This window comes from Podarcis muralis, chromosome 2 (assembly GCF_964188315.1).
Source record: "Podarcis muralis chromosome 2, rPodMur119.hap1.1, whole genome shotgun sequence".
In the NCBI taxonomy this organism is placed as follows: domain Eukaryota; kingdom Metazoa; phylum Chordata; class Lepidosauria; order Squamata; family Lacertidae; genus Podarcis; species Podarcis muralis.
Window position 1 is genome coordinate 15696344 of NC_135656.1, and position 22239 is coordinate 15718582.

The 22239-nt window shown below is 45.6% G+C and overlaps 2 protein-coding genes and 1 long non-coding RNA gene across 11 annotated transcripts in view; 1 reads left to right on the forward strand and 2 right to left on the reverse strand.

Moving 5' to 3' along the window:
• The window catches only part of CERS5 (ceramide synthase 5), a 36669-nt gene extending 33033 nt beyond the window's left edge, over positions 1-3636 (reverse strand). For all 4 annotated transcript variants that reach the window (XR_013391769.1, XM_028710779.2, XM_028710769.2 and 1 more), the window contains exon 1: positions 3266-3636. Coding sequence is in view for 3 of the 4 variants with exons in the window: in XM_028710779.2 (XP_028566612.1) it covers positions 3266-3468 (203 nt within the window). In the remaining variant the exon portion in view is untranslated. The remainder of the gene's footprint in view (positions 1-3265) is intronic.
• Positions 3637-3696: 60 nt separating this feature from the next.
• On the forward strand, positions 3697-4451 carry LOC114586922 (uncharacterized). Its single transcript, XR_003704201.2, has 2 exons — positions 3697-3821; positions 4017-4451. It is a non-coding gene; the product is annotated as an uncharacterized LOC114586922 (long non-coding RNA).
• An 11103-nt stretch (positions 4452-15554) lies between these two features.
• The window catches only part of LIMA1 (LIM domain and actin binding 1), a 77125-nt gene continuing 70440 nt past the window's right edge, over positions 15555-22239 (reverse strand). For all 6 annotated transcript variants that reach the window (XM_028710798.2, XM_028710837.2, XM_028710828.2 and 3 more), the window contains 2 exons: positions 20221-20354; positions 15555-17885 (listed from right to left, as the gene is read on the reverse strand). In XM_028710798.2, coding sequence (XP_028566631.2) covers positions 16883-17885; positions 20221-20354 — 1137 coding nt within the window. In that variant the 3' untranslated portion in view covers positions 15555-16882. The remainder of the gene's footprint in view (positions 17886-20220; positions 20355-22239) is intronic.

Below are 22239 nucleotides of genomic sequence, written 5' to 3' on the forward strand. Positions count from 1 at the left end.
TGCAAGAACTGTACTAGTCCTTTCAAAAAGGGTTGTATGACCCAAACTGCTTTGTATGGCCAGCCGCAACATTCCTGAGCAGTTTTTTCCAATATTTTCAAAAAGTGTTCCTGGTATTCCACTTTTCAATTTATCTTCTGTACATAGATTTGAAGTCTACTGAGATTTTGATTCTAGAGCCAAATTCACAAATACAGGTTTTTCTCTTGCTACAAAAATGCTATTTTATAGGGAAATCAAACAAAAAACAAAGTCAAACGGGTACTGTCTTTAATGCATTTTTGAGTTTTATAGTTTTTATAGCTTTAATAATTGTTTATGTATAAACTACCTGGAAGCAAAGATCAAAACTCAACAGGCACGTTGAACTGTGAGCTACTTGGAACCAAGTGAAGATACCGTATATGGGCACCAGGATGACAACTGACATCTCCACTATCTGGCTGGCTGTCACACAGCAGCGGATTTTTTTGCTGCCATGCTGTGGTGTGAATCACCTGGCTTGTGCCACAGTGCTTCAGGAAAAGAATGGAGTCTTCTGCTGCCACGAGCCAGCTGACACACATAGTAGAACAGCAGCAGAAGACTCTCCCTGAAGCACATGGTAAAATTTCATTTTGAAACTGGCATAGCTGAGACCTAACCCTAATGCTGAACTGAACCTAAACATTTAGCGGTATTTCTTCTCTCATCCTGTTCAATACTAATTCATATATTAACTTAAAACAATAACTGCCTCAGTTATTTTGAACTTATTCAGGCACATATTGTGCAGATTGATGTCATCAACTATTATGCTTGCAGAGTAAGTCCATTGGGAGTGAATGTAATAATGAATATTTAACCAAATAACTTTTTTTTATTTTTAAAACATGGTGACAGATCCAAAGTACCATGCTTCTTCCTCCATGTCACTCTAACTGGTCCTAAAAGGATTCTCCCTGAACAGGATTTGTTGAAGCCTGACAACTTACAGCTGGAAGAGGAAATTGTAGAAGCCCACATAATTGCTTAGGTGCATGCCTGGGGATCCTTGGATCTTGGCTTTTTTTGAACACGGAACACCACATCCTGTAGAATTCTATCAGTTCTATTTTATCTGCACAATCCAAATGAATTTCAGGAACCAAAATGCTTTTTCTGTGCAGCCTAAGCAGGAGCAGTGAATAACATTATAGTTAAATGTTGTAGCTTGTCTTCGCTTACCCCACCCAACTGCGCTGCTCAGTTGTAAATCCTCTTACATTCTGTGTCACCATTAAGAAAAAACAGGTAGGAATGGGCCAATATATATGTGAACCGTCCCTGGATCAAGTGATTATTCTTTAACGTCTCAAAGTTCATAATGTAGCTCAAGGTTGTCATCTGAACTAGCCAGATGTTTAACTGATAATCCATCACAGCCACTCCATGAAAAAAAAAAGACTTTAGAGCTGTCTTGCCCCAAAATGGCAACTAAGCATTCTATTTTGGCAACTAATGCTGCCTGGAGGTCATTTATGACAAAGGGTAGTTTGGAAATTTATTATAGGGTGGTGAATAGATCACAATTGTCTTGTCTTCTTTACAACAGCCTCTTGTATGAAACACTTTTTTGGAAGATGCTTCTAGGGCACGCCCCAAAGTCACACTTTTAAAAAACAAAAAGCTGAGCCATATTGGAAAGTTAATCCTTATATTGGACCCACAAAGGGGAGGAGGGAAGTTCAGGAGACTTTTTTGGAATTCTCTTTTTATGTTGATTGTTGGATAAGTGATTGTAAATTTCTAAAAACTAAATAAAATTATTTAAAAAGTAAAGTTGATGCAATAATAGATCTTATTCTAATTGCTGCTGCTGATTTTATATATATACAAACACACTCTCCTTTCTTGACAAATTATCATAAATAAGTAAGAATAAAAAGGTGCACCCAACCACCGAGACCATTCCATTGTAACTATCCAACCGCCCAAAATTTCAACACCTCTTACAATGGTTTAACCCCATGGTTCCCAACGTGGGGCACCCGCCCCACAAGGGGGCCATTTGATTGGGGGGGGGGGATTCGAGAAGAGGTTAGACCAAGTCAATGACCTTTAAGGCTTCCTCCACGTGAACAAGAGTTCACTTTTTGAACAATTAAGAATTATTATGTCAGGGGGAGGGGGGGAGCATCAGAATTTTAGAGATGCTTAGGTGGGGCATGGCCAAAAAAAGTTTGGGAACCACTGGCGTTTAACCCCTTCCCGTTTTAAACAGTACAAATTCTACACGCACCTTCTATATATATATCAGGTATACTGGCCTCGGTCCAGTATACCTGAAGGAGAGTCTCCACCTCCATCGTTCTGCCCAGACACGGGGTTCCAGCTCCGAGGGCCTTCTGGCGGTTCCCTCGCTGCGAGAAGCCAAGTCACAGGGAACCAGGCAGAGGGCCTTCTCAGTAGTGGCACCCGCCCTGTGGAATGCCCTCCCACCAGTTGTCCAAGAGAAAAACAACTACCAAACTTTTAGAAGACATCTAAAGGCAGCCCTGTTTAGGGCAGCTTTTAATGTTTAATAGGCTATTGTATTTTAGTGTTTTGTTGGAAGCCGCCCAGAGTGGCTGGGGGGACCCAGCCAGATGGGCAGGGTATAAATAAATTATTATCATTATCATTATTATTATTATTACAGTGGTACCTTAGGTTAAGTACTTAATTCGTTCCGGAGGTCCGTACTTAACCTGAAACTGTTCTTAACCTGAAGCACCACTTTAGCTAATGGGGCCTCCTGTTGCCGCCGTGCCACCGGAGCACGATTTCAGTTCTCATCCTGAAACAAAGTTCTTAACCTGAAGCACTATTTCTGGGTTAGCAGAGTCTGTAACCTGAAGCGTATGTAACCTGAAGCATATGTAACCTGAGGTACCACTGTATTATTATATCTCCTGGAAATCATTTCTCCTGCGTATTCCCCATCTTTATAAAGAGTGCGGTCTGGCTACGGAGTTCCTCTGAAGGTTTTATTATGGTGAAATAAAACGGCGGCCCAACGTAGCGCGAGAAGGCGAGAGAAAGCGGGTCTCCCCTCCTCTGACCCCCTCCCCAAACCCTCCTCGAGGCCGACTGAGGAAGCGGCAGCGAGGGCGACGCTACCTCTTCCCTCTCGGACCCACCCACCCATCCCATTCGCCTCGGCCCGTCCGGCAGGCGGGCGGAAGTGTGCGCCGCTTTCCCCCCGCCGGCTCCCTCCGTCCCCGCCACCCCGTCCCCCGCTTAGCCGCCGCCGCCGCTCTCCCACCTCTCGAAGAGCTGCCTCAGCGCGAAGAGGCCCAGCGCCCCGGGGAAAGCGGCCCAAACGTGGCGGGGGAGCGGGTACACCTCCCCGACGCCGGGGTCCTGGCGCTCCAGGTCGGCCCAGCTCACGTTGGCGGGGAACCAGAAGCGCTCGTTCCACAGACCGCTCCACAGCCACGCTGCCGCCGCCGTCGCCGCTGCCGCCATCTTCCCGCCGCCGCCGCCGCCGCCGCCCTCTCCCTCGCCGCCTGACCGGACTGACACTTCTTCCCCTCAGCAGCAGCCGCCAAGAAGAGAAGGGAGGGGGCGGCGCCGGCCGGAATCCCCGCCCATCTAGCGGGAAGGGAACGCCCGTCCGTCAAAAGCCGCGCCGCGCCCTAACTTCGCCGCCGGAGGGAGCGTGAGGGAACGAGGCGCATGCGCTCTTCCGCTGGGTTCTCTCCCCCCCTCCTCCCCGCGCGCACTTTCCCTTTTCATTCCGTCTCCTCTATTAAGAAAGGGAAATGTTGAAAGGGAAAAGGAGATTTGCCCCAGGGTGTCTAGGAAGAGAAATTCAACAGGTGCAGCAGCTGGCTGTTGAAAGCTGACTATTTAGCCCCCTTCCCATTATTATTATTATTATTATTATTATTATTATTATTATTATTATTATTAATATTTCCCTCAATTATGTGCTTTGTAAAAAAAAGGGGGGGAGAGATGAGACCAGGTTGCCGCAACTGAATTTATTTTGTTCCTTGTTTCCGTCATACAAGAATATGAGTATGCACGGCTGACGAAGCCCGGTTTGGGCGAAACATGGTTATTATCCCGGAATCCTTGTCGTGTCATACCTTCAAGTTTTCCATCTGAACCGATATCTACATACAAGGATACAATATGCCAATTTAGGAACCGAATGGACTTTTACCTCCTTACCGTCCATTGGACTTTAATTTCTCTTGATATGTTCCGTTTGCATGATGCGTTGGTCTATGGAATTACACTTTGTGAGATATTGTTTGTTGAATTGTGTTTGAAATGGGAGTTACATAGTTAAAAACAGCCTGTTAAGTTGTGTGTGTTGTTACCAGGAATTCAACAGGTGCAGCAGCTGTCTATTTAAACCTGGCTATTTAGGCCCCTCCCCTGTTTATAAATAAAATAATAATAAAAATTCATTTTATAAATAAAATAATTTTAAAAATCAATTATGTGCTTAGTAAAAAAAAAGGCACAAGGTTTTTCATCACTCTAAAATGACGGTGCAGCTTTATAAGAGTGGCTGGGGAAACCCAGCCAGATGGGTGGGGTATAAATATTACTATTATTATTATTATGCAACTGATGGCAATGCAGTACTTTCTCAACATACAGTGAGGGGGGGAAGTATTTGATCCCCTGCTAAATTTGCCCATTTGCCCTCTGATGAAGAAATGACCAGTCCATAATTTTAATGGTAGGTTTATTGTTGCTGTGTAAGACCTACACTGACACACAGAACTCTGAACCTCTGAACACTGAACTAACACATTCCAGTTACAGATAGGTAGCCGTGTTGGTCTGCCATAGTCAAAACAAAAAAAATTCCTTCCAGTAGCACCTTAAAGACCAACTAAGTTAGTTCTTGGTATGAGCTTTCGTGTGCATGCACACTTCTTCAGATACACAGTGTGCACACAAAAGCTCATACCAAGAACTAACTTAGTTGGTCTTTAAGGTGCTACTGGAAGGAATTTTTTTTTGTTCTAACACATTCCAGTTAGTAGGCCATTAATTATCACTCCCTTGAGAGCTTGACCAATCAGGGAGCGGTCTCCATGTCTCTGTTATCACCAGGCAGACTTACTCCTTCAGATTGCCTTCTGGCTGTCTGCCAAACCTTAATTGACTCTGTGTGAGTAGCTGCACGTACAGATTCCCAACATCAAACCCACATCCCCGAGTTTATATTATAATCTCTTGAGAGACACAGGAAGGAGGCAGTAAAGCGTAAGGGGAAATCACACCATTGCAACAAAGGAGGTCTTATTCCAGTTTTGACATCAAGTCGGATTCCTCAACTGCTCTTGCCACGCATGTGGTGTAGGGGGGCGATTTTCAGAGATACTTCAAACAACTTTATACACAGGAGAAGCAAAAAGAAATGGCTATTGATCGATTTCTGAAAATAAATGGACTACGTAAAATCTCTCAGGAAAAACAGCTCATGTTGAATTATAAGATAACGGATCAGGAGGTGGAAGGGGCCATCCAGAACATGCAATTAGTCAAATCTCCAGGACCAGATGGTTTGATTTCAAGATATTAAGAGATCTTTGAAAGAATGGTTAATACAACCATTGAAGGAAGTCTGCAATGAAATATTGCAACAAAGGAGGTCTTATTCCAATTTTGACATCAAGTCGGATTCCTCAACTGCTCTTGCCACGCATGTGGTGTAGGGGGGCGATTTTAATGGTGCAAAGTGCAGCCAGCAAGAAAACGCTGCTTGGAGTTCAGGTTGTTGTCGCTTTTACATCCATTCTCAAGAGCAGTGTTTCCCAACCTTGGGCCTCCAGCTGTTTTTGGACTACAACTCCCATCATCCCTAGCTAGCAAGACCAGTGGTCAGGGATGGTGGGAACTGTAGTTCAAAAACAGCTGGAGGCCCAAGGTTGGGAAACACTGCTCAAGAGAACCATGCAAGAGCATGGCAGAGTGTCTTCCAACATGTTACGCAGCCACAAGAAGGTCCCCCCAAAAACTGACTCAGTAGTTTAACTAGAATGACAGCTCCTCTGGCTTTCCTAAATTCCAGACTCCACATAAACCGAAAGTGCTGAGATCATCATTTAAGTAGACTAGGCCTTTAAAACAGGTCCCAATACTGATCCTTGGAGGGAAATTAACTAAATTAGCAGAAGAGAACAACATGGACCAGAAGCCATGAAGTATAATACAAATTTGTGTTGGGGTAAACTTGATGCCAGAAGCATGCTCAAAGAAGCTGGAGATACTGTACAGAGTAAGTAGAACAGGACATGCCCTGAGGGATTTCCCACAAGTTAACACGCACGCAGTAAGAAAGAAAGAAAGCAATTCTCCACCCCTCTTTCTCTCACACGCAGTGTGACCAAGAATATCAAATGCAAATAAAGCTTTGTAAGGGAAGAAACCGGCAATGTTGTTCTTTACAAATCAAAAGAAAATCAGAAATAGTAAAGCAAAATAGTTCAAGGAAAGAAAAAGAATCCCAAAGTGAGCTGAAAAGCAGGAAAAAAACACAGCAGATTAAGACTGCAAACCCACTTATCCTAAGAGTACCACTGAACTTAATGGTATCTACGTCTGAGTAGACCATAGCTGTCAACCTTGCCCTTTTTAAAAGGGAAATTCCCTTATTCTGAATAGGATTCCTCGCAAGAAAAGGGAAAAGTTGACAGCTATGGAGTAGACATGTATAGGATTGCACTGTTAAGTCTGAGAGAAATACCAAACTTAGAAAGAGAGAAAAAACAGGCAAAGGAGTAAGATCAAGAACACAAAAATCATGCAAGGAAGCATAGAAAAGGTAAGATTTCCTAAGGAACAGGAAAATGTTGATCAGGAGACGGCTGAGATTGCAGGGGTCAGCAGCCTTTTTCATGTGGTGGGCCGGACTATATTTTGAAGAAGAAAAAATGAACGAATTCCTATGCCCCACAAATAACCCAGAGATGCATTTTAAATAAAAGCACACATTCTACTCATGTAAAAACACGCTGATTCCCGGACCGTCCATGGGCCAGGTTGAGAAGGAGATTTGGCCGCATCCGGCCCACGGGCCTTAGGTTGCCTAGCCCTGGAGTAGGTGGCTTCCAGATACACAACAGTTCAAGGATTGGGAAAGCATTTTGCGAACTGACCCACCCACTTCCCACAGGGAAAGCAGTTTCCACAGCAAGTACGACAAGCCCTATTTTTCGACATAGTCTTGGGCTCCACCTTGCACCGCAGATAATCGGCAGGCTTCTTTACTATCTGCAGCACAGTTAATGGTTGCTCAACATGGAAGAACCTAACTGAAAAGCACTGGAAGGCCATGGGAGAATAATATCTGGGATGCAGCAACGTCTGAGCGTCTCACCAGACACAAGAGGACAATTGAAGGCAGAACAAAAAGAAACGTGGACCACTTTAGCTAGGACGGAGCGATACCTGGTTTTCAACGTTGTGATATACCCAGCAGCTAAAGATCATGATGTACTGATAGATCGCAATGTCTGAAATTGTCCAGCCCTACTCCGTACTGCTCCTCCCTGTATGAGCCAGAGTGGTATGTGGTATGACAGTCATACCAGTTTCAGACAATTAATTGCAATATTGCCCAGAGCTACCTTTAACTTTGTTAATGGCCCAAATCAAGACCTTGTTATACCAACCACTCCATCTTTTTAGTGGAGAGGTTATGTTAAGTAATAGGTTTGAACACTGAATGTGTAAGCTTATGCCTAAAGTCAACGGATAGAACAAACAGCACTGAATGTACTACTGGGTAAATATTTAATAGTTCTTGTATCTGTATTTGTTTAAAATCCAATAGCTACTTGTTTAAAAAGAAGAAAGGGAGTAGGAAAGTATTAACGTTAAAGTGAAAAAGACCAGCAGAACCTTATTTGAACTTGCAGCTTTCAACTTTTAGACCCAGGACCATAGCTGTCAAGTGTCCCTTATTTGAAGGGACAGTCCCTTATTCCAGCGCCATGTCCCGCTCCTGTCCCTTATTGATGGATGTCCCTTAAATGATGTCCCTTAAATTTCAAAGGAAGCAGCTCCTCTCCCTCCCTCCCTGCTGGCAAGGGAGGAGGGAGGCTCCAACTGTGTTGCTTGGCTGTGTTGCTCACCCAATAAGAAGTCTAAGAACGACTGGGGGGTGGAGTTTGCATGCCTTGTGTGTGGCTAGTTAATGCAAGCTGAGGGGGTTTTTGATTGCTGGACGCCATCTTGTTGCACGTGCTGCTGCAAACTTTGCAGTGCAAAGCCAGGCCGGGGAGCCATCTTAAGTTGAGGCTGCATAGGCCTTGTGGTGCATGTGATTCAGATTCTATTCAGTTGAACCTCTGGTTACAAAGTTTGTTGGACAGTGTTCTCGAAGCTACCAGCATGAGTTTGACCAGACTGCAGGAGGACAGGAAGACTGGAGTGCCTGGAACAGGTGAGGCTGAAGGTCCCTTATTTTGGCTGCTGGTCCCTTATTTTCAAATCTGTAAGTTGACAGCTATGCCCAGGACCCAGCATAAACCTTGCATGTGCATTTGGGGTCCCAGATCTTATTTATAAAAAACATATTTGTATGGTGGTAGCGCTTCAGTTGTGACCCACTTTAGCTCAGGCAGTGACCCAGCAGCTGAAAGCAAATGATTTTAACCACAATTGCTAAGCAGCACCCAAAACCCTGGGAAACAAGGGTTTCTGGTTACGACTCTGTGCAGAGTTGTCTGTGTGCTAGCTGAACTATTCAGCTGAACATATAGTTTTCAACCAGTGTGCCATGGCACCCTGGGGTGCCTTGAATGATGGTCAGGGGTGCCGTGGGCAACACAGGCCTCTACCCCTCTTTCCTTCCCTCCCTGCTCTGATGCCCTCTTGCATCTCTGCCTCCCAAAGGCTTGCACAGCTGTTTGTTGCAGCAGCCCTGGCTACAAGCTCCCCAGGTGAAAGGTGCCTCTGGGGCTGGCCAGGGGGTGCTGGTTGCCAGGAATCTTGGAGTAAGCAAGCAAATGGGCAAGGAAGCCTAGCCAGCCAGTCTGCCAGCCCTTGCTGTTGGGAATGGATGGACAACTGGGAAGCCAGGCAGGCACTTTTCTTGTGCTTGCTGTGTGCAAGGCCTGCCTGGGAGCCGAGTGCCCAGCGTTGAATGCCCAGGTGAGCTTTTCCGCTGTGCAGGCCCAGCAGCGCCCGCTGCTGCCACCCAAGATAAGGTGCTGGCCTTAATTTCACCTTTGGCCAGGCTCTGTTGGGCCACTTAGCCTGGGGGCATCCTCTTCCCAGGCCCCTGTGGGACAGTATGAGGAGGCACTTCTCTTTGGGGCAGGGTAGGGCAGCTTACCCACCTAGCAGTTCGAAAGCACCCCTAAGTGCAAGTAGATAAATAGGTACCGCTTTCTAGCGGGAAGGTAAACGGCGTTTCCGTGTGCTGCGCTGGTGCTGGCTTGCCAGAGCAGCTTCGTCACGCTGGCCACGTGACCCGGAAGTGTCTCCGGACAGCGCTGGCCCCCGGCCTCTTAAGTGAGATGGGCGCACAACCCTAGAGTCGGACACGACTGGCCCATACGGGCAGGGGTACCTAGGGCAGCTTAGAGACCGGGGGGGGGGGCAGACTCCCAAGGAGATGGAAGAGGAGAGGAGGCTGAGGGAATACTCCGCAAGGGAAGTTGTTTGAGAGAGGGTGAGAGGCTGCCAGCTCTGCAGGCAAGGGGTGACATAACTGGGCTCCTGATCCCCACAGGGGTGCCTCGGAAAGAATGTACAGTGATACCTCGGGTTAAGAACTTAATTCGTTCTGGAGGTCCGTTCTTAACCTGAAACTGTTCTTAACTTGAAGCACCACTTTAGCTAATGGGGTCTCCCGCTGCCGCCACGCCGCTGCCGCATGATTTCTGTTCCCATCCTGAAGCAAAGTTCTTAACCAAAGTACTATTTCTGGGTTAGCGGAGTCTGTAACCTGAAGCATCTGTAACCTGAAGCGTCTGTAACCCGAGGTACCACTGCATAGTTATCTCCTTTACACACCCTTTACATGCAGTAAAACAGAACAGGTGTGAGTGCCTGCAGAATTTTAAGGGAGCGGATTATATTCGGGTATTGCCTTTTTTAATTTCCCCCCCTTGAATTTTAAAGGTGGGGCTTATATTCGGGTGTGGCTTATATTTGGGCCAATATGGTATAATAATAATAATAATAATAATAATAATAATAATAATAATAATAATAATAATATCCTGTCCAGCTGACTGGCTTGTCCCAGCCACTCTGGGCGGCTTCCAGCATATATAAAAACATGAAACATTTTTATAAAATCTTCCCCGTACAGGGCTGCCTTCAGATGTCTTCTAAATGTTGTACAGTGGTACCTCGGGTTAAGAACTTAATTCATTCTGGAGGTCCGTTCTTAACCTGAAACTGTTCTTAACCTGAGGTACCACTTTAGCTACTGTAATGGGGCCTCCCGCTGCCGCCACATGATTTCTGTTCTCATCCTGAAGCAAAGTTCTTAACCCGAGGTACTATTTCTGGGTTAGCGGAGTCTGTAACCTGAAACGTCTGTAACCTGAAGCATCTGTAACCCGAGGTACCACTGTAGTTGGTCAAAAAAGTTGAAAACCTCCAGTATAGTGAATGGGAGCAAGGATACCACATGCCATTTTGTTTTTCCCCCACCTCACTATGCACAGGAAGACGTCCACCCTTAAAAGTGTCAAGAGAGACAGAATGGAAATTTGAAGTGATCCATTGCGCTACATTCCATCATATAAATGCTACATTCCAAATCAGGAAGAGGAACCAGAACAGAAATAGAAAATGCCATCAAGGTGACAACAGGCCCACCCTTTCCCCACACACCCAAGATGACTGCTTTTAACCTGGTAGAATTTTTACTCTCCGCCAACTCGGTCATGCAGCATAGGACAACTTCGTTTTGCAATAGCCACAGGTATGCTGCTAACATACAGTGGCAGCTTCTTCTTGTGGTTGTTTGCTTCAACTGTTTAGATTAACATCCTCCTACATCTGGGAGTAGCAATCGGGAAATACATACTGCAGTTTCTGTTAACACAATCTACGTGGAGGAGCCTCCCAGGTTGGCTCAAGCCCAATTTCTGTTTTCCCAGCAGCAACATTTGAAGTCTTGATGAATTTTCGACTGAGCCCTAGTGTAGTTACAAAGGCTGAGCAGCAAACTAGGGAGTCCCCAGTTCAAATCTAAACTCAGCCGTGAACTCAGCAAGTAGCCTTTGGCAAACTACTCTATTGGCTTCCAACCCCACAGTCTGCTACATAGTACTGCCTACCTTATAGGGCTCATGGAAGGATTGTGGAGTTACAGTGTGCAGACATCATGCTAAACCACGGGTTAGCATTATGAGGGTGTACCTAGTCAAACTCCGGGCTCATCCATTCTGCCATTTTTCGGCCCAGCTGCAAGACTGCAAGGTTCCATTCAAGGTTAGCAGCAGTTTAGCATGCATTCCAAAACCAAAATTTTGTCAATTATGGCTGGTGAAAATATGCCAGCTTCATAACCCCCGAGAGGGCCAGAGGGTGGCAACATGAGAACGGGGCCTTTTCTGCAGTGGCTCCCCAGCTGTGGAATGCTCTCCCCAGGGAAGTTTGCCTGGCGCCTTCATTATACACCTTTAAGCACCAGGCAAAAATGTTCCTTTTTAACCAGGCCTTTGGTTGATCCGATTTATGTCCTATGCCCTTTTAAAATGTGTTTTTTTTGGGGGGGAGGGGCTATTGGGTTGTTGTTTTTATTTTTATTAGGTATTTTGTGGTTTTATATCTTGATCTTATTATGTGAACCGCTCAGACTCCTGGGTATAGGGTGGTATATAAATTCAATTAATAATAATAATAATCCCAAATATTTATTATTGTATTTTGCCGAAGGCCATGTATTCTACAAAAAACCAAATTTCTCAAAAACACGATAAAAATAATCACATCCAACCTTCCACATTTCAACAGTACAGTGGTACCTCAGGTTAAGTACTTAATTAGTTCCGGAGGTCCGTTCTTAACCTGCAACTGTTCTTAACCTGAAGCACCACTTTAGCTAATGGGGCCTCCCACTGCTGCCATGCTGCTGGAGCACTATTTCTGTTCTCATCCTGAAGCAAAGTTCTTAACCCGAGGTACTATTTCTGGGTTAGCGGAGTCTGTAACCTGAAGCGTATGTAAGCCAAGGTACCATTGTATGGATGAACACTGCAAAAGAAGTGAAATGCAACTACCATTTAAAATTCAACTCCATCTTTTAATCCAAGTGTATCAACCACAGATACTGTCCTGAATTGTGCTGGCAATTGTCAACCATATTGGATTGAGTCAATTCCTTTCTTATTGACAGAACTGCAACTAGGAAGCTAACTAGGTCAAATATCCTACGGGTCTGGCTTTTCAGCACAGAGACCAATACATCTCTTAAACTATGGTTTGAAATGGGCTCGTTTCCACTAACTATTGTCATAATGAACAGTTTTGCCTGAGCTTGGATGACACCGAAAGCTGTAGCTATTCCAGAGTGGAAGCCAAAATTTCCCAACTCCTCACAGTGGCGCAGGAAGAAAACAGGCGAGGCGAATGTATGTCCAGGAACAGCAAAGTTCATTCTCGTAATGCTAACTCCTGTCAACATGGCATTTGCATGTGGCTGCAAAGGCTTACCTTGGTGCCCACAGAATCCCAATTCCACTCCTGAAATTAGGCTTGGAAGAAGCCCTTTTTAAAAGCCGATATGTTGTCCAGAAGAGTTCATCTAGTTCGCATGTACAACAGGCCCACAACTAACCTGTAACTTAATGTTACATCTAAGCATAGTGCCAGGTGTTTAAAAGTCGAATTTCCATGATTAAAGAGGAAATTCAGCAAGTGGAATCTTTTAAGAGGAAATAGAATTAGAGTTGGAAGAGACCTCTAGTTCAACCCTCAGCAATGCAGGAATCTCAACTATCGCAGCCATGACAGATGGCCATCCAACCTCTGCTTGAAAACGTCCAAGGAAGGAGAGTCCACAACCTCCTGAGGGAGACCATTCCACTCTCAAACAGCTCTTGCCGTCAGAAGGTTTTTCCTGATGTCTAGTCAGAATCTCCTTTCTTGTGGCTTGGTTTCACTCCTACCCTCCAGAGCAGGAGACCCCAAGCTGCTCCATCTTTCAGGTGACAGCCCTTAGATATTTGAAGATGGCTATCATAGCTCCTCTTGGGAGAAAAGCAATGACAAACCTAGACAGCATCTTAAAAAGCAGAGACATCACCTTGCCAACAAAGGTCCGTATAGTAAAAGCTATGGTTTTCCCAGTAGTGACGTATGGAAGTGAGAGCTGGACCATAAAGAAGGCCGGTCGCCGAAGAATTGATGCTTTTGAATTATGGTGCTGGAGGAGACTCTTGAGAGTCCCAGGGACTGCAAGAAGATCAAACCTCTCCATTCTGAAGGAAATCAGCCCTGAGTGCTCACTGGAAGGACAGATCGTGAAGCTGAGGCTCCAATACTTTGGCCACCTCATGAGAAATGAAGACTCCCTGGAAAAGACCCTGATGTTGGGAAAGATGGAGGGCACAAGGAGAAGGGGACGACAGAGGATGAGGTGGTTGGACACTGTTCTCAAAGCTACCGGCATGAGTTTGACCAAACAGTGGGAGGCAGTGGAAGATAGGAGTGCATGGCGTGTTCTGGCCCATGGGGTCTTGAAGAGTCGGACAGGACTAAGTGACAACAAAATCATAGCTCCTCTCAGTCTCCTCTCTTCCTGGCTAAATAAGCTCCTTCAACCGTTCCCATCATCCCTAGCTAACAGGAACAGTGGTCAGGGATGATGGGAGTTGTAGTCCCAAAACATCTGGAGGGCCAGGGTTGGTTATGCCTGCTCTTATAGCTTAGTTTCCAGACCCTTGATCGTCTTGGTTGCCCTCCTCTGCACACATTCCAGCTTGTCAACATCCTTCTTAAGTTGTGGCATGAACCAAGAGCCAGCTGCGGCATATAAAAAGCTTTAGAAAAATAATGTTTAGTTAGCATAATCAAATGGAAGAACTTTGAGGTGCTTGCATTTTGCACACAACGGAATTATTTCATGTGTGATTTTGTTCTGCTGAGGGAACCACTGTGTGTGCGTGTGCGCACACATAAAGTCCCTGTTTTTGCACTTATGTGGGTGTTAAAGGTATTAGCTTTGGTCATAGCACAGATGAGGTCAAGAATGGGTATCCATGTGAGAAGCAGTACAATATGTGTTGAGTTGACCTGTTGCCAGCACTGTAATTCCAGGATTTAATTCCAACCCGTTCTTAGGGTTTTATAGAAGACTTTAGTAACTTGGGTTGGATTTAGAATAAAGAGAGAAGTCAGAAGAACTCCCATCGTGCCTCAAAAGGCTAAATCTGTTTAATGCTGGAGCAGCACGTTCCCCACCCCCAATAAACAGCTGACCAAGCATACATTTAACAGAGTGCTCCATTTTACCAGTGCTTTATTCCCATTGTTTTTTTAAACACAAATGCATTTAATCACTGGGTAACCCCTGTGACCTCCTTATATATTAGCTCGAGAGCTGTTCAGATGGAGAGTTCAGACATGGTTGTGCCTACAAGCCTTGACATTTCTCTAGCAACTGGCATTTAAGTCACATTCCAGAATTAATTCCTTCTGTCGCCATCTGGCACAAGTGGCCGTTATCCCTGCTGTTAAACAAACCACACCTCCCCAATTCATTATCAAATCAATTCTGACACTGCAAATTTAGCACCCAGACGATGTGCTCAGGTTTGGTGTGGTAGAAATATCCCTCCCTAACTCACTTGAAGCCATTGTGATTAGAATTTTACATCCCCAATGCACATACCCCCCCCCCAATGTTATTGATGTATGGTTGCTATTAGAGAAGGGATAGTGTTCGTTTGTGAATATTTTAATGGGGACAATATCTGTTAATTTTGAAACCCCATCTAGCAAAATAACTGGAACCAAACACACTAGACGAAAATGGTCGTGGATGTTTGCTCATATGTCTGTTGTTCTTCCGTTACACCTTTCGAACAGGTACATCTCATGTTCTACAAAACTCAGAAGCACACTGGACACCTTATCTCTTTACCATATTACAAGCACAACAGTGCCACCTACTGGTTTTAAAAGGTAAAGGTACCCCTGCTCGTACGGGCCAGTCTTGACAGACTCTAGGGTTGTGCGCTCATCTCACTCTAGAGGCCGAGAGCCAGCGCTGTCCGCAGACACTTCCGGGTCATGTGGCCAGCGTGACAAGCTGCATCTGGCGAGCCAGCGCAGCACACGGAACACCTTTTACCTTCCCGCTGGTAAGCGGTCCCTATTTATCTACTTGCACCCGGAGGTGCTTTCGAACTGCTAGGTTGGCAGGCGCTGGGACCGAGCAACGGGAGCTCACCCCGCCGCGAGGATTCGAACCACCGACCATACGATCGGCAAGCCCTAGGCGCTGAGGTTTAACCCAATCGCCACTGGTTTTAAGCTAGGTACTAAAATCTTCTCAGCGGTCTTCTCTCGCCTTCCTGACCATCTCATGGCAAAGAAAAGTCTGGATTAGAAACTTCCAACAATAAAAATGACCAGAGCCTTTATTGAATAAAAATGTTTCATACTTAGCAAGATTGGTAAGAAAGCAGAATATTTTACAACTCTAAAATATAGTTAGAGCTAATCTCAGTGAATACATTACAAAAAGATTAAAAACTATTTAGGTAAAACCCTTTTAACCCCCATCTCAAAATACTATGATTTATAAAATACCATGCAGTCAAGTCGAAAAGCACTAAAAGCGCAATGCTAGGAATCAGTCCCAAGAAATTCCCACTGTTTCATCTTTTTTTGTCATCGCAGAGATTTTTGCGTGCAGCATCTTTCATGTGGACTCTTACACCTGGCAGTTTGGGTACACGTAGAATTGCTTAAAACGTACACAGTTTTCAGAAAAAAGGAGAAGCAAAGTTTCAAGTAGAAAACATTATTCGGAAAGACAAACATGGAATGAAAGTAGCAATGCCCTGCAGACAGAAGCTTTGCCCTCTACAAAATCCTTCCCTTAGCATTGCTCCAGTAGATTAAAATGCTGTGCTTCTAAGCCCAGGTATGAGACAGATCCTCTTTTTCACTGGCCAGCCAGCTGATTCGAGATTCACCTGGACCCTAATGCACAACAAGTCATATACAAAAAGAGCCTAATGCAAAGACAGTTCTCTCCTGGTGGCTGCCAAGTAAACACAGCCTCCCCCTTAAACCATGCTGCTGACTTTTATTTCAGATACTGTCATTATCTAGAAGAGACAGTGTTTTCACTATTCAAAAATGTATCTATTGTGCCTTTACACATACATTATTAAAGTGCAGTCATTGCCATTTAAACGGTTCCCCAAGTGCCCTTCGAAACTGGTCCCTAAGCACTGCAGTAACATAGATAAGTGGTAATAGTCCTGTATCTCAGAAAGCCCCATTCTCCTTCAAGCTCACCTTTGGGGAATATAGTGACATCCTGCAAAAAATGGCCGAAAACTACCAGAAGCAGAAGAGAATAAAGGTGGCATTTAAGCTGACCAGGTTACAGAGCAGAATTCAGAAATGTACAGGGTTGTGTGTGGGTTTTTTGCTCAATTGTGGCAGCTTTTCCCACAACAATTTTATGCATACTATCCGTTTTCCGAAATTTGGTTAAAATTCTCGCAGGTTCCCAACAAGCTTTCCTATAAAATTCGAATCTGAGCAAGTCTTTATGGTTCCCTTACGCATCAGCCTGCAGTACGGTATCTCTTTCACCAAGGGAAGCCGCTCTAGGAAGAAAACAAAAAAAACCCCAAATGCTAAACACACCAATTTTAAGGCCCAGCACCCTGCAGTTAAGTTCTTTAGTGAAAGAGTGTCCCATTTATTCCTCGTCTTCTTCCTCTTCGCCGTAGTATCTGTTCCGCTTGATCTGCTCCTCCACAGTCAATTCTTCAAGGTCTTCACCTTCAAAAAACCCAACGTCTTGGGATTTGCGATTGGGGCTAGCGGAGAATTCTTTTACAGCGGTTGAATTCAAGACGGAATGTTTAGGGGGCGTATGGAATGGCGCTTCCTTCTCCAGCGATGCTGGCTCTCCTGCAGTATTTTCTTCTTCTTCCTCATCCGTGTCGCCACTCCTCTGGCCGTTTTCAACCAAGATCTCTTCGCCATCCGCTTCTTCTCCTTTCCCCCCATCCAGCTCTTTCTCCCCCTCGCCCAGGTGTGGATCAGCCACGTTGCTCTTTCCCTCTGGCTTGCTTTCCACTGCCAATTCCGGCGCCGGTTCCTCAGTTTGCCTGACCGTGCTCCTTTCAGCCTTGGGAGGAGACGCGTTTTCAGTTCTATTGCTCTTTACGGATATGGTTCTAAATGAGGCAGCGACTGTAAACGGACGGCTCCTTTCTTTCAGCGACGACGACCGCCGCAGCTTTTTAAGGTCTTGGTCCACGTCTTCCTGAAGATCTGGCTTAGTGATTTCATCTTCCGGGGGCCACTTGGGCTTCAGCACCTTGATGCCTTCTTCCAAAACACTTCCTTGGCTGCCTTGTTCAGGAGGAGGCGGCCAAGCAATCTTCAGCTTCTTGGTTTCCGCCGGCCTCTCTTCCTTCTCGAGCAAACCGGCGGCTTTTGCTTCCATGGTGGCTGCCAGAATCCCAACTTTTGCAATCGGGGCATCTTCCACGCCCGGACTCTGGGGGCCTTCCTCAGCGTTTCCAACGCTGGCGGGTTTCTCCTGGGATTCTTCGCTCTCGGTTTTGCTTGCCCACAGCTCCTTGTGTGGCTTATGCCCAAAGCCTTCGTCGTAGTTGCCTTTGGCCTTGAAGAGCTGGTTAAAATGAGGCTTGCAGTATACGTTCCCATGCAGAGATGCATACGTTCCAATGCTGTACAAGGGGGGAAACGCACAATTATTAGCACCTTCAGTAACTTGCAAGAGAAGAAATAACAACCATCTCAGAATGTACTAATTCAGCAGCTCTGCAGGTACAAGTTGCTGGGAGCCACGGGTGCAAAGAGTGCTCTCGCATTCAGATCCTGCTTTCAGACCTGCCATAGGAATCTGGTTGAACTGAGATATTGAACTGAAATACTTTATTGTCACTTGCACGACTTGTATATAGTGAGATTACACAAGCACCCCCCACTCAGCTCTCTTAGTCTCCACCCCCATCGTTCAGCCCGGATACTGAGATCCAGCGCTGAGGGCTTTCTGGCAGTTCCCTCATTGCGAGAAGTGAGGTTACAGGGAACCAGACAGAGGGCCTTGTCGGTAGTGGCACCCACCCTTCAGATGTGAAGGAAATAAGCAGCTATCCTATCTTTAAAAGACATCTGAAGGCAGCCCTGTTCAGGGAAGTTTTTAATATTTAATGCTGTACTGTTTTTAACATTTGATTGGGGGCCGCCCAGAGTGGCTGGGGAAACTCAGCCAGATGGGCGGGGTATAAATAATAAATTATTATTATTATTATTATTATTATTATTATTCCCCTCGTTTACTGACGAACACCCACCAAACCCAAAAGTCAGTTGCCCTGTTGATGTCTTTTCATTCAGCAGCCTAACAGCCCACAGATAGAAGCTGTTCTTTAGGAGCTGCTATAAGTGTGCTTTTGTCTCTGGTGCTGTTAAGTGTGCTTTTGTCCACCAGAGGAGAATGGCAGATCAAGTGGATGGATTATGCAGAAATGGCTAAAATGACCGGAAGAATCAGAAATCAGGAAAATATATACAGTGGTGCCTCGCAAGATGAAATTAATTCGTTCCGCGAGTTTTTTCGTCTTGCGATTTTTTTCGTCTTGCGAAGCACGGTGTCGGAAAAGTTTTGGAAAAGCTTCAAAAATCACCAAAGTCTTCAAAAACCTCAAAAAAGGCTACCACACCGCGTGCTATGAGTTGCTCCTCGAAGTCAAGTCGCAACTGTATTAACGGTGTTAAGAAAAAGGAAACAAACTTGCAAGACGTTTCCGTCTTGCGAAGCAAGCCCATAGGGAAAATCGTCTTGCGAAGCAACTCAAAAAACCAAAAACCCTTTCGTCTAGCGAGTTTTTTGTCTTGCGAGGCATTCGTCTTGCGAGGTACCACTGTAACTGGTCTTAAAAGCCATTGTAAACAGTTAAAATCGTCAGTAGGATTGGAATAACACTTGCAGTTTAATGGTGGGTTTTGGACACAATGGAGAGGTAAAAGATTTGGATTATCATAAAAGATGCAGGAGGAAAGAAATGATTAACAATTAGGACCCACAAAGGGGAGGAGGGAAGTCCAGGAGATTCTTTGGAATTTTGTTTTTATGTTGGATGTTGGATATGTGATTGTAAATTTTTAATCTGAAAAATCAAGTAAATAACTTTTTTAAAAAAGAAGTGCACTTTTGTCAACAAAGAATTAACCAGGAGATTCTTTGGAATCTTGTTTTTACGTTGGATGTTGGATATGTGATTGTAAATTTTTAATCTGAAAAACCAAATAAATAACTTTTTAAAAAAAGAAGTGCCCTTAACCTTCCTCGGCTGGGTGCGTGCAGGACACTCTCCCTGCTATATTGTGTCGTATGCAGAAGTACTGTATTTTTCGCTCTGTAAGATGCACCCGACCATAAGACGCACCTAGTTCTAGAGGAGGAGAACAAGAAAAAAAACATTCTCTCCCTCTCTGATCAGCGCCTCTCCTGCAAAGCGAGGAGAAACGGAAGGGGCTCCTTTTCTCCTCCTGCTTTGCTGAAGGGGCGCTGCGCAGAGAGGGAAAGCTGCTCAGCACCTCTCTAGCGAAGCGAAGCCAGGAGAACAAGAGGGATCGATGAGTACCGATCCCTCTTGCTCTCCTGGCTTCAGCAAAAGCAACGCGAAGCCTTCTGAGCGCAGTGGGAGCACTCCCGCTACGCTCAGGAAGCTTCAGGCAACTATCCCTAAAGCCAGGAGAGCTCTCCTGGCTTCAGCGAAAGCTGCGCAGTCTGCATTCGCTCCTCGCTCCATAAGACGCACACACATTTCCCCTTCCCTTTTAGGTGCGGAAAAGTGCATCTTATGGAGCGAAAAATACGGTACATCCTTGGATTGTAGATTCCTCTGGAGCTCTTAAGAACCACCTGAAAACCATGCCCACCTTGCTTTTCTCAGCACCTAAACATTGCCCTTTCCTAACCCACACTAGAGAGTTAAACTTAAAGTAGTCTTTTATATATATAGAAAAGAAGTGGGCTCTCCCTGAAGGACTTACGTGAGTTTGCTGTTGCAGTAAGAACAGCGGAAACAGCTGATATGGTATACTTGCTGGTTGGCAAAGAGACGCTCCATTGGGTAGACAGTCTTCTTACATGCAACACAACTTTCCTTAGCCGGCAACTGGAACTTCTGGCGGAAGAAAAGTTGGCAAGTAGTACAGGGTTCAATACAAGACTCCCAACAAGGCTGACAGTCAATCCTAGCAGAGCCTCCTTCTGAAGCAGTGTTTCCCAAACTTGGGTCTCCAGCTGTTTTTGGACTACAACTCCCATCATCCCTAGCTAGCAAGATCAGTGGTCAGGGGAGATGGGAATTGTAGTCCAAAAGCAGCTGGAGACCCAAGCTTGAGAAACGCTGTTCTCAAGAAAATAAGGGGGACATGTGGCCTTCCAGATGTTGTTGCGTTCCAACACTTCCATCAGCCCCAATAGGATGGCTCATGATTAGGAATGATGGGAGTTGTAGTGAAACATTGTTGTAGCGCAACGTATTGAGAACCACACATTTCCCCGTCCCTATTCCGAAGCCAATACGCCAGGGGTTGCCAGCACACCACCCAGCTAACCCAGATCTTGTGCTGATACTTCTGGAGCCAGTCCAAAATTAAAACACAAAATATCGTATTTTTCACTCCATAAGGCGCACCTGACCTTAAGACGCACCTAGTTTTCAGAGGAGGAAAACAGGGGGGAAATATTCTGAATCAAATGTTGTACTAAACTATTTAATAAGCTACTGGTATATCAGAGTGAGACTGAGAGGGACAGGAGCTGTATGTTTGTTTAGTGTGCGCGCTCAAGGAGCCAGCAGATCAGCTGAGACGCGGGGGGATTTGTGTAATTTCCCCCTCTCCCTCATCCCCTGCCCTCCAGTCCCCAGCAGCCTTCCTGTTTTACCTCCTGATTTTCACTGCGTTCGTGGCTCAGAGCTCAAGGTTGGTTTTGTTGTTGTTGCTGGTTGCTTAAATTTTATCCTTCCCGATCCAACCCCTCCTGTGTGCTGCCCTCCCTCTGCAGCCTCATTGCTCCATTTAGGGAGCGTGCAGACCTTTGCTAGCTGAGGCACCTGCAGTTGTTGCTGGCTAGGCACCGCTTTTAAAAGCGCCTGCTGGCTTTGAATCGCCTGCCTCCTCCTGGCTCGCTGAAAAACAAGCAAAGCTAGAGCCGCGCAAAGCGGGACAGAAGCCCTGTAAGCGGCTCCCGCTTTGCTTGACTGACGGGAGCCATGGCTCCGGTCCAGTACATTCGCTCCTTAAGACGCACAAGCATTTTCCCTTTCTTTTTAGAAGGAAAAAAGTGCGTCTTATGGAGCGAAAAATACGGTAGGTTTAGGAAACATGGAACTGGCTGTCCAAACAACCTCTCCAATCTAAAGCACCCATAATTTGCACCCATCTTCATTCAGTCTCTCTATAGGAGTTGGTGAGGGTTAGGAGATGCAGGAGGGAAGGCAAAGTCAAAGTGGGCAGCGGCACTCAAATCTAAAAGGAGAAAGACAGATCTAGCAAGTTCACGCTGTATTCATCTGCTAATGTGGCAGATCAGATTCAAAACTAGGCATACCAGTGTACTGTGCACCGTCACCTTTCCATGTGCTCAAAGTTGGCTGTTCCCCTTTCTAAACAGCCGCAAAACTCTGATACGGGCCACGTCCACATCCTGCATTCAAAACACTCATGCCACTTTCAACAGGACTGTAGTTTGTTAAAGGGGCCAAGAATTGTCGGAAGATCCCTCCAAGGGCTCCAACTTCTCGGTTCTTTGGGGGATGCCGTGGCTGTTAAAGTGGTAGAAGAGTGCGTTAAATGTACGGCATGCGGGTAGGACCACGTTTCCGTTCGTTTCTCGGATTTAGAAGGGGAGCCGCTTTCCTATTTATTTATTTTTAAATGAAAAGCTGCCGAATGGCAATCGGAGGGAAGCCAATCCATTTGCATCTTTCTGCTTCAAGGAACTGTTCCCCCAGCCTGCCTTCTCCAGAGCTCACCCCCTGGGGAGGAAAAGTACGTTTGGGT